Source organism: Alosa sapidissima, chromosome 4 (genome assembly GCF_018492685.1).
Source record: "Alosa sapidissima isolate fAloSap1 chromosome 4, fAloSap1.pri, whole genome shotgun sequence".
Taxonomy (NCBI): domain Eukaryota; kingdom Metazoa; phylum Chordata; class Actinopteri; order Clupeiformes; family Clupeidae; genus Alosa; species Alosa sapidissima.
The window spans coordinates 32042982-32055481 of NC_055960.1; the positions used below are offsets into that span (position 1 = coordinate 32042982).

General features: G+C 47.5%; 1 protein-coding gene across 4 annotated transcripts in view; it reads right to left on the reverse strand.

Moving 5' to 3' along the window:
- The window catches only part of LOC121707297 (MICOS complex subunit mic25a-like), a 55701-nt gene that overhangs the window by 9736 nt on the left and 33465 nt on the right, over positions 1-12500 (reverse strand). For 2 of the 4 annotated variants that reach the window (XM_042089765.1, XM_042089764.1), the window contains one exon: positions 3695-4293. In XM_042089765.1, coding sequence (XP_041945699.1) covers positions 4270-4293 — 24 coding nt within the window. In that variant the 3' untranslated portion in view covers positions 3695-4269. Of the gene's footprint in view, positions 1-3694; positions 4294-12500 lie in introns of those variants that run through there. The other 2 variants (XR_006031287.1, XR_006031286.1) reach the window with 2 other exon arrangements.

Below are 12500 nucleotides of genomic sequence, written 5' to 3' on the forward strand. Positions count from 1 at the left end.
TTCAGAGTCTCGTTGAATATTAGGATGAAGTTAACCAGGAGATGAGGCTCTGGGCGCAAAGGTGAACCGTCGCCGTGACCCTGCTGGGATGAGGTTAACCAGGAGATGTGCCAGCGTTGGGATCAAGCACAGCTGGGATGAGGTTAACCAGGAGATGTGCCAGCGTTGGGATCAAGCACAGCTGGGATGAGGTTAACCAGGAGATGGGCCAGCGTTGGGATCAAGCACAGCTGGGATGAGGTTAACCAGGAGATGTGCCAGTGTTGGGATCAAGCACAGCTGGGATGAGGTTAACCAGGAGATGTGCCAGCGTTGGGATCAAGCACAGCTGGGATGAGGTTAACCAGGAGATGTGCCAGCGTTGGGATCAAGCACAGCTGGGATGAGGTTAACCAGGAGATGTGCCAGCGTTGGGATCAAGCACTCTGTTCAGTTTCGTCTCCCACTCATCATCTCTGTCAGCCAACTCCGCCACCATCACCAAATCAATACACAAACATTATTGGTTGTTGCATTACAGTCTCGGCGATCAAATCAGTTTAATTGGATTCCCTCATCTATGTCGCTACAATCAATCTGCATTAGCTGGAGTTAATGAGGAAAATAAGCACATTATTCCTCAAGCTCAGTTAACACTACAGAGTGTGTCATGCTACACCCAGAGCTGCCCTGACTGCACAGACACTGCTACTCGTAAATATTGGATTTGAATGATGGAGTCTCAAACAGACTAATCGGATACTGGATGTTGCTCTGTGCAATACATCTGAAGTACAGATTCTCGTCATGGAAAACATTTATACTCATGTTCAACTGACACACACACACACACACACAACACAAGTACACACACAGCTGCGGCAATTTGCGACGACGGGAGATCAATACAGACACATTGAGAGAGAAAGATCCCATTTTCTGACCTGCTACCTTCAAGCTGTCCACACCAATCAGCCGCCTCGCCGTTGCCACGGCAACCAGCACTCAGTGACCACCGTCTTCTGCTCCTTGTGCATTCAATCCGTTAGAAAGAGAGAGAAACACAGAGAGAGAGAGATAGAGAGAGAGAAAAAGAGAGATGTATGTAGCAGTGTGTGTGTGTGTGCTATTGTAGTTTTTTCTGAGATAATTGAAATAATGATTCGGAAGGAGCTGAAAAGTAAAGGAGCTTTTATGTTTCTCTCACGCTCTGAATAGTATACAGGGGACCACAAGTGTCCTTGAAGCCTGCAGGAGGACAGACCTGGACAGGCTGTGGTAGGAGCGGCTGGCGTTGTATTCTCACCCCACTCCCTATGGTTTGTCATGGTTACTGGCTTGGCAATGGAGACCAAGGTGCCATGTTCAAAATTGGAATAAATAAATAAATAATAATAATAACTACAGTGAACAGTGAGTTTCAGACAACATGCTCCAGATACACACTGGAGTTGAAGTCATGGTTATTGGCCTTTCAAGGGAGACTAAGGTGCCGTGTTTAAAGCAGCTATGTAGTGAATCACAGACACAGGCTTCAGGCAGCTATGCAGACTGTTGCTTGGGTGGAAGACCTGGCTCTTTCTTCAAGAGGAGTTTGTTTTTAATCATAGCATGCAAAATGTCTATATGACTAATACAGTGCACAAGAGTGAGAGTGAGAGTGTGTGACTGGAACATCCCCCTCTCACTTAAAAGCACTATGTATACCAGAAGAAGAGCTAGGCTATATAAATGTTGTTGGGCAGACTTCACTGGCCGGAATTGAAGGATTTCAAATGGAGGCCCAAAGGGAAACGAAGTCTGAATCAGAGGCTGGCTCTGGTTGACTGTAGTGTGCTTGGATCTGTTTGAAATGTTACTTAAGGTTTGGCAAAGGTGCCATACGGAGAAATTGACAGAGGGGACACATTCCATATCCACACAGGTCTTAGGGCGGCGTGCTCTAGTGGGCTCAGGCTCAAGTTCACATTCAAGTTAAAGCTGGGCTCTGTGAAGTGCCTTGAAATGTAGTCCTGTTATTGCACTATATTAGATGGTACTGATTCAACTGGCAGTGAGTGAGGTGGGTGGACAGGCCAGGTAATACAAAGCACAGTGGTGGAATGAACAGAGCAGTAGAGCGAAAAGACGAGTGCTAGAATGGACAGAACAGAAAGACTGTCGGGAGGAACAATGCAGAGGTCAGAAGAGAAGGCCAGAGAACCTGCACATCGCTGATGGCTACCGCTACCATGGAAACTGAGAGGGGGATACCTGGATGACTGGAGTTAGATGCACTTCCACCTGCATGCTAACAAACTCCTTTAGCTCACACAGCCATGCTACGCACACCTTTACATGGTAGAAAGAGCATGCTAGTGAACTACCTCTCTCTCACATCACAAGGCTTGCAGTTGGTACAGCACTGGACGCAAGAATACACTTGGTCAGCCCCCCCCCGTCATTTAATCGGCCAGCGGCCTTTTGAGTCCAGGGATGAAAAGGGCAGCTGAACGAGCGACTGAGTGATTGAGGGAGAGAGAAAACGAGAGGAAGAGAGAGAGAGTAAAGATGGGAAAAGGAGGAGAGTAGAGAGGGAAGAGGGGGAAAAGGCAATATGGAGGCAGCCTATATCTGCTTGTTAGGAGTCAAGAGATAATTGCCTGAGGGAAGCGCAGTGAAGAGAGAAAGAAAAAAAAGGACAGAGCCATCTTGCTCGACTCCGTATGATAGCTGTGTGAGTGCACAGCATTTTTAATTCACCTATACCATGTGCCCCCCCCTCCCTTCCCCCCTCCACTGGCCTGCACTCACACGGAACTAGTCAATCTAGAGCATGGTTGAGGCAAGGGGTTCTAGAATCTCTGGTGAGAACCTCTTTTCTTACCATAACAGCACATGCTACTCTAGAGACTAAACAAAGTCTAACTAACAAGTTAGTTCTGATAGCGCGCAAAATAAACATCAGACATCAATCAGAAATTATTTTTACTCCACAATGCAAGTTGTTGATAACGTTTGAATGTCATGTCATATAGTTTAGTGTGCTGAGAACATGGTTTTGTTTCTCCTCCTATAGCCTACCTTCTCAATTCTGCTGCTTATTATAGGAAAGGTCAGGTCTAACTCCACTTTTTTACTCGATAAATAAAAGACCTGTTACTAACCCCAATATTCTCAAATGAATTCAAATGTATACCATTTGGAGTAGTCATTGATGCAATTTTTGAGTTCCATGCTGGGGCATGGTTAGCAATTACACTATATGCATACTGTGCCCAAGTCCAAATCCACCTCTTCACACACACAGCCTCAATGTGTTGGAGAGCTGCTCTGGTTCCAGACACAAAAGTGCCTTCTAGAGACTGGAGATACGGTTTTACATGTGAAAGCATGTGTGGACAAGTAGGATATAGTTGAAAATACTCTTAACCACTCACCACACAAAAACCATCATTGGATATATTTGTGTGTGTTTGTGTATCTTTCGTATGCATGCTGTTCAACACTTTCAACCAGGAATCTATTTGACTTTCTTGTACTCATCACATGCAACCAATTCAGCTGGCACCTGCCCGTTCGATCTCTTTTAACATGCTTCTTTTGCACCGACACACACACACATACACACACACGCTGACACACACATGCTGACACACACACACACACACACACACACAGCATGCCTTGGGGAGGTTCCGTCACCACACTTCAAAGAAAAAAGGTGCAATGCTGATTTCTGCTGGACGGATTCTTTATTTTATTCGTGAAAACACTCGAGCCAACAACCACAGAGGCTCCTTGCCCAGAAACAAAAAAAGCCTCAAGATGAAGGCAGATGGCTAGTCGTGATAACACACTTCACTTCAACACAGTCAAGTCAAACCACACACACACACACAAATATGGGTATGTATGGATACAGTCTCACAGATCCACACACACTCAGATATGCATATACACACACACGTACACCTGCAGTGTAAACACAGAGGCTGATTACTCAAGCTGGTAGCGCACTTGTACTTGTCAGAAGCTGGCACTGTGCTTATTTAAAAAAAAAAATTAGCATATCTGTGCGACACCAAAATGACAGCAGCTTAAAGTGGATAAAATAAACATGAAATAAGAGAGGTGCCAACGACTGCCTGCGTCAAGGTGCTCCTTCACAACGACAGCAGCAGTGTGTTTACAATGCAGACACACACACACACACACAGGAGTTTAAGTGGTATCTGGAGTTTTGAGTCTGGGCCATAGTGGAGAGAGTGAAGAGATGGGCGTTGGTCTTCCTCCTCCGAGTCCTCTTCCTCATCCGTGGTTCACCATTGTGTTCTGAGAAAGAGAGAGAGAGGGAGAGAGAGAGAGATGACATGGTGCTCATAATGGACACGGGCATGTGGACTGGAACATTACCTCGGTCTCACACCTCCGCTAGCGCTAGCTACTCACACCTTTGATAGATACAGTAAAAAATGACACTCATATACGAGCTGAAATACTTGACTCTCAAACACTCCTTATACATTTATTCACTCGCTCTCTGTCTCTCTCTCTCACACACACACACGCTCCATTTTTCAGACACACAGACACACATACACACACACACAACCCTCCTTTTTATACCACCCTGCCACCCCAAAGAGGACGGCCTCATTAAAGAACTTCCATTAACTAAGTGATTTCATTTCGCTGCAAACTCCCCTGGAAGGCGCTGAGTACATTAGTGTGATTCCCTCGCAGCGTGAGAAGGAGGGATGAGCCTCAGATTGGTAGAGGTGAGTTAGAGGAGAAGAGGGAGACGGAGAGGGAGGGAGGGAGAGGTTGGGACTGGGGCCAGGGAGAGGTGGGGAAGAAGGGAAGATAGGGAGGAGAAAAACAGGAAGTGAGAATAGAGTGGGATGAATATCAGCATGAGACGAAGGAGAATGAAGAGGAGGAGGAGGAGGAGAAGAAGGAAGAGGAGAAGGAGGAGGAGAGAAGAGCACAGCCACTGGAGAGGAGATGAGGAGCACAGAGTCACGGGAAGAGAGAAACAGTCAATAATAACAACAACAACAACAATCAGATGACAGGAGATGAAGAAACAGATAATAAGATGACCGCGAGAACGACACCATCAGACAGTGACTGTGACCGAGCGAGTGACAGTGAGTGAGAGAGCGAGTGACAGTGAGAAAGAGGAAGAATAGAGAGAAGGAGAGGGAGAAGTAGAGAGAGGGAGAGGGGGAAGTAGAGAGAGGGAGAGGGGGAAAAGTAGAGAGAGGGAGAGTGAGATGAGGACCCCCCCCCCCCTCCTCCAGCATGGCCACGCTGTGACCTGGGCTGATGTATGGATGCAGGGTAGCGGTCAGCGCTCCGTCAGCGGCTAGAAGGTCGGCCTGCGGTGGGGTGGGGTGTTGGGTGGGGCGGTGAGGTGGGGGTGGGGTGTGGTGACGGGGGCCCGGGCTTTATTGCATTATCAATTCAGCATGTCCCGTAATGACATGTCAGGCGTCCACCCTGGCCCCCTCTCTGCCCTGCCGCCTAATGATGCCGCATTACGTCCCCGACACTGATGGAGCGCTCACACACCTGACAGGGTGATGCCACTAGTGAGTGGGAGTGTGTGTGTGTGTGGTGTGTGTGTGTGTGTGTGAAAGAGAGAGAAGTGCATGTGCAAGTTCAGTGTCTGGCTAGACATTCAATTGCTTGTATGTATAGATGTGTGTGTCTGTGTGTTCGTATTCCTGTGTGTACAAAAATGTGTATGAGTGTGTATGCATGTTCATATCTGTGTATTTTGTGTGTGTGTGGTCTTGTGCTCCAATCATTGTCCTTCCCCTGCACGGTTGCACTGGTCTTCTCTGAATGAGAGATGTCTTTAATTATCTCGTCTCTCTCCTCAGTAATGATGACAGAGTTTCCTCAGGAGTGACCATGGCACCAGTGGCCAGGTGCTCACATCACATTAAGTAACTATCCTCACAGTCTTCAAAGACTGCACCGACATCTGTGTAGCGTAGCACAAGACCAAGTTGCACATTGAATATCCAATTGCAAAATGAGTTGCCATTTCAATTAAGAGAGCAAAAAACACGGCAATAGGAAATGTAATTTAATAGAAACTGAACTGAGGATTGCATTGCCATGCTGGATATTGAATTACATATTGCACAATATATTTTCAAACTGAGACTAAATTACACATTGAATTGCCAATTGCAGAATGCATCGCCATTTGAATAAATGTACTAATGCTTCCATACCCCCTCTGTTCTTTTTTTTCTACCTGAAATACCTCTCTTTGTTTCGCTGTCATTCTCTTTTGCCATTGTTTGGAAAACCCGAGATCTGTGAACCTACACACTGGCATATGAGTATAGGTGTGTGTGTGTGTGTATTTATGCTGATATGTGTATGCGTGTGTGTATTTATGCTGATATGTGTGTGTGTGTTGGAAGGGGAGGTTGTTGGTGTCATGAGGATAGAGAGAGTGAGTGATTATTTGTGTGAGATGTCTGTGCTCTCCTCTGCTGTGGGACAGGAGTCAGGGACACGGCAGCGCAATACAGGACAGGAGAGGAGAGCTAAACGCCGTCTTTAAGTGCTGAGCTCAACTGCCCTCATGCAGCACACACAGCCCTGCACACAGTGGGGAGAGACTGAGGGACCCAGACACAGAGAGAGATAGAGAGAGAGAGAGAGAGAGAGAGAGAGAGAGGGGGAGAGAGAGGGAGGGAGAGAGAAAGAGGGGGAGAAGAGAGAGAGAGGGGGAGAGAGAAAGAAGAGAGAAAGAAGAGAGAGAGAGAGAGAGAGAGGGAGAGAGAGAGGGAGAGAGAGGGAGGGAGAGAGAAAGAGGGAGAGAGAAGAGAGAGAGAGTGAGTCATTACTGACAGATAACAGCCTACAGAGCAACAACTGCAGGCTGAAAGGCATCTGTCTGAAACACTGTGCTTTGTAGAAGTGTGTGGTTGACACACTTGCTCTGTGTCGACAGCATTACTTCAGGACCTTCAGGAGCAGCTCTGTGTGTGTGTGTGTGTGTGTGTGGTAAGGGACCAAGGCCTAGTGCGTGAAAGAACAAAGTTTGAATGAGCAAGAGTGAATTTCTGACTTAGTGAAAGTACACTATGCCAGCTGAATGGGTGAACACGTGCCAAAAAAGAGTGAGTGAGATAATGAGAAAGCCAGTGCCAAGTCAGTGAGGACAGAGGGACATAGACAGTGGACAAATTAAATTGGGCAAACAGGACATTTAATCTGAAAAACGTTGAAAACAGGGCTGTGAAGTTTCCTTCATCTTTTGTCTACTCAAGCCTTTTCCCTTGCACAGATGATAAGGTAATATCAGTGCTACTGCACCCTTCATTACACAGGTGAGGAATGGCTCAGAAGACCATCACAAACATGGCTATAAAGAGATGGCCAGACGCCTTGCCACTGAGAGAGCTTTCAGGGGTCACTATCTGCTGAGTGTCCAGTCTCTATCACAGTAACCAAACGAGCGGTTCTTTCCTGCTAACTGGAGTTGTTCTTTTTGAGAACTCCATTCAACTTTCACTTCTTCCTCTCAGCTTGTGCCCTGCCCTCCTGCACATGAGCAGTCGCGCTTTAACCACTGCGCTGTCCTCACTGGCCTGCTGTTTTGCCGAAACCATGGCAACAGCCAAAAGACAATGTTATTATTTATTTTTTGCAGTTCAAAACAGAACAAAACAGAGTCGCTGCCAAAGTCAACTCTGCATCCTGCTAAAAGTAGCGGAATCTGACCCCCTGCGGTGTGGGCGGGGGGGGGGGGGGGGGGGGGGGGTTTGGGGGGGGGGGGAGGATGGCGAGAGAGAGAAGAGGATGACAAAAGGCTTTTCACTTGCTCTGTCCACCTGACATTTTCCTCTTGGCCTGCCGTCAGCGTGGCCTATAAGCATGACAATGACAATGCCACTGCCAGGGCAGGGGACAGACACGCGGAGACGGGCGGCCGCGGCGCCGGAACCTTCCGGAAGCAGGGCGGGAGACGTGCCAGCGCGGTGGCGGTGAGGCGGGTCAGAGGGGACGCGGCGATACCCTTTAGGAAAGCGAGGCGCCGAGAAAGAGCATTCAAACGGGAGCCGCCGCGAACGAGATCCACCGTCACACACTCCCACAGAAAGAGAATGAGAGAGAGAGAGACAGAGAGAGAGAAAGATGAGAGGACAGAGAGATAAAGGAATGCGATTGAAACAAAGTGATGTAAATTAGCTTATGGCAGCAAAAGGAAGGGGGGGGGGGGGGATTGAAACAAAGTGATGTAAATTAGCTTATGGCAGCAAAAGGAGGGGGGGGGGGGGGGGGGGGGGGTGACAGATTGAGACACAGGGAGAGAGATTGGGCTGAGCTGAAGTAATGGCTAAATGCATTTCAGTTAGAGCAGGAGCGCAAGACAGAGACACCATCGCTCTGAAGCCCGGGGACAGTGGTAGCATAATGCTGCTGTTGCAGACGTTTGGAACATCTCACTGCTACTGCAGAGGTGTCACAAAGTTGCCTCACCAAACCCTATTGACCACCCCACACACACACACACACACACCTACCACACGCACCCCTACCCCACGCACCCCTACCCCACACACCCCTACCCCACACACCCACACGCCTACCCCACACACCCCTACCGCACGTACCTCCTCTGCCCGCACCCCACCGCCCGCACCCCTCTGCCGACGCACCTCCTCTGCCCTCCCCCAGCGACACCCCCGGCAGCCCGGCCTCAGCTGCGACTGGAGCCAGCCGACGCCCTCAGACCGAAGTCATGCGGAGAGCCCTGGAGCTCGTTAGCCGGAGCCTGTGCGCCCTCTAGATCAGGCCGAGAGCTCGTTAAGAGAAGCCTGGCCAACCACTGGTCACTGGCCATTGGAGCACGACGACTCGACTCCGCCAACCCCAACCCCCCTCCACGGCTCTGCCGCAGTGTGGAGACCAGAAGTGCCGTGTGTCAGTCAGACCAATAAAGAGCGAGAGAGAGAGAGAGAGAGAGAGAGAGAGAGAGAGAGAGAGAGGGAGGGAGGGGGGGGAGAGAAAGAGAGAAAGAAGGAGGATTGGGGGGCTTAAGGGACGAAGCCTTCGATTAAAGGTGTACTCAGGGATTTCGCAGGAAGTAGCATTTGCTTGTGTTTATGTTTACATTCATTAGCAGACATCAGCAAAAAAAACATACATTATATTTTAACCAAGGACCAAACAAAACACACCAGAGAGGTATCTCACCCCTCCCTTCAGCATTCCCAGAGAAACTCCACGCAGAGTTTAGTTTTGGTTTGGGGACAGGCTGACCCTATTTTGTTTGTTTCCAGTTTTCGGAGCCTGGGCTGCCTATAGCGACCGAAGGTTTTTTTTTTACAGTCTACTCACGGAATGGACAGCTAGCGGCCTTGAGGAGATGATTGCTGAATGTGACAAAAAATGTTATGGGCTTGAAATCCTGTAAAATCCCCGACTGCACCTTTAAAGCACAAGGGGAAGTGAAAATAAACGGTAGCAGGCTGTGTTGACATCACCCGCAAACTGCCTGACAACAACACCATGGCAGTCATACACATCCTGACCTCCATTGTACTGCGCTAGCATGCTACCATCAGTAGTGTAGTTCTCGTGGACAGCCGGTACAGTAGATATCTGCATGGACATGATAAAAGCCCTTATATTAAAACAGATGCTGATGTAGTTCTGAATAAGATCATGTGTGAAATGCATACTGTAAACCTCGATCTATCAACACCAAACTCAAAAATCTATTAAAGCTACTGTATTCCGGGGGCACTGCTCCAGTAAAGTGATACCTGTACACCTCAGATTGAGGAGAGGACCACTGCACTCTAGTGATTAGGTGCTGAGGGACGCATGGCTGTTTCTCTCTCTCTCTCTCTCTCTCTGTTTCTCTGTCTCTCTCTCTGTTTCTCTGTCTCTTTCTCTCTCTCTCTCGGCCCGGGCGGCTATCTGATGGGCAGTGGTGCGGTGTGGCAGGCGAGCTGGTGGCTGGCGGGTGCGATACGGAGAGAGTGGATGGAGTGTGGGTCTCGGCATGGTGCCAGCTCCAGTTGGAGAAGCGCCAGCATTTTGCGAGCGCTCCAGGGCGCAACCAGTTACCCACTCCTCAGTCTGTGTGTGTGTGTGTGTGTGTGTGTGTGTGTGTGTGTGTGTGTGTGTGTGTGTGTGAGTGTGTGTACCTACGTGTGACTGCACACCACTTTGTTTGTGAGGTTGCCTGTGTGTGCGATTGAGGTTTGTGTGCATAAGGAGACTTTCCGACAAACGAAAGCACACACACACACACACACACACACACACACACACACACACACACACACGACACAATCGCGTGAGCACTCACACTTTTAATAAAAGCCTCTGCTTTGTACTGCGGTGTGAGATGCCTGAGTGAGTTTGAATTAAAAAGGGCCTTATGTTTTAGAGGAGAATAAAGAGGGGGAACACAATGGAGAGCACATTCACCAAACTCACAGCACACGCATTTGCAATACAGATTTAGAACACAGGCCACTGCCTCTCAACATTCGAGGAGACAAATCGTGTTTTATTAAGACACACACACACACACACACACACACAGACATACACACAGAAGGACCATTAGCCAGGCACTCGCGTTCACACTCACACCTACGCACACCTACACATGTACCGCACACGCCTACCTTACATACACACAGTACAGATATACATGCATTGCACACACATATACACACATGCACAGACATATTCAAGATGATGCACACAAGAGATGCAGTTACACTCTCTTAATTTGAAAGTGACTTTTTTTCCTCTTCCTCTTTGTGAAAAACAAGCCTTCTCTTTTAGTATGCCAACTTAATCTGTTGTTTGTGTGCTTTTCTCTTATTATCTGTTTTGTGGCGGCTGAGCAGCTCAGCGCTCCCTAAAAAGGAAAACGGCAACAATGTGAAAATTGGTTTCTTCATTATGGTCTTTGAACGAGAAAAGAGAAAGAGAGAGGAAAAAAAAAAGAATTAAAAAAAAAAAAAAAATTGTTTGAGGATTAATGCTGTGTTTGAGCGAAGGATTGAGTGCGGACCGGCACAAAAAGAACTAGATTACCGAGCCGCTCCGTCTGTGTCAGCGCGCGATTTTCAGGCCACTAATCATCCGCTCCTAATCTCTTTGGTTATTAAATGTTCGGAATATAACAAAGAAATATAAGAGACCACATGCGAAACCGTGGACTGGCTCAAAAACACAACCAAATGAGGTGGCTGCCAATGGGCCTGGGAGATATCTGTGTTTAACATGCCTCTCTCTTTTCCTACACCTAAAGAGCCTTCATGTGGCTCTCACAACTCATTAGGTGGGTATGTAATCGAGTAATCTGTTGACGATTAAATGTTTGACTGTTTCGTCTTTAAATGAATTACACCTGCCAATTCCAAATCACCCAGAACATTGTGAAGGATTCAAAAATACATTAGTGGGAAAAGGATACAGCTGGGATGAAAATGGAGAAGCCTGGTCTTGCATAGTGATTATGGTGGAAATTAGCCATTGTGAAAGTAAGCCAAATGAACACACAATCTCTCTGTCACACACACACACACACACACACACACACACACACCAACAAGCAGATCCTTGTCTTGATTAACTGGAACCCTCCTTCCAACTGACTGGTTCAAAATGAAGAGAGCCACATAAAGTCTCCTCTTTATACCAAAGCCTGAGGCCATCACAGACACCACAGATGTACTTTATAGGCTAACATACACTAAAACATACTCACACCTGGCAAAATATGAGGAGAGCTATGGTACATATTAACTGTTCATTACAAAAGCTGACTACACCTTTACCTGTGAACAAATCCATTGTAATAATACTCCTACTACCATGAGGATGATTATTGTATACGGGAAGAGAAAGAAATGTAAATACATCTAAAATAACTAGACAGTAACTAAAACCATCACAATATTCTGTGGCAGGATTCTGATTTTCTTGCTACAGACCAGACAACCTTACCTTGATCCCCTGTCTTAGGGGCAAGTACTGTATTCTGCACAAGTACAAGGCCTAGTAGTACACAAGGAGAGGTGGCATGGGTGGAGCAGTCACAGCTGTGGAGGACAACTAGTGTTTGCAGGGCTCGATGGTGTTTTATGCCCCCAACGTCATCTTCCAGGCAGCGCTGCCACCGCTGACTTAAAGGCACCTGATCCTAAACCTAACTCCAACCCCAACCCTAACCTTAACCCATGCCTAACCCTAGTGCCTTCCAGGCAGCGCTGCCTTGAAGATAATGTTGGGGGCATAAAACACCAAGAAACGTTTGCAGGAGTCCTTTCTCTTGTGTGGAAACAGGAGCTGAGTTGAGTTTATTGTCTCCTAACTGGTCAGGCAGGACTTATAGTACAAAATCGATTGAAACGGAGTACTGTTCTACAGCTATGGTAATGTAACTGTGACAGCAAAACCTTTATTTAAATTTTCAACTTTGAGTTGCCTTGGTGATAAAGTATGTATTCGTATTACATCTCTAATTAAAGCAAGGA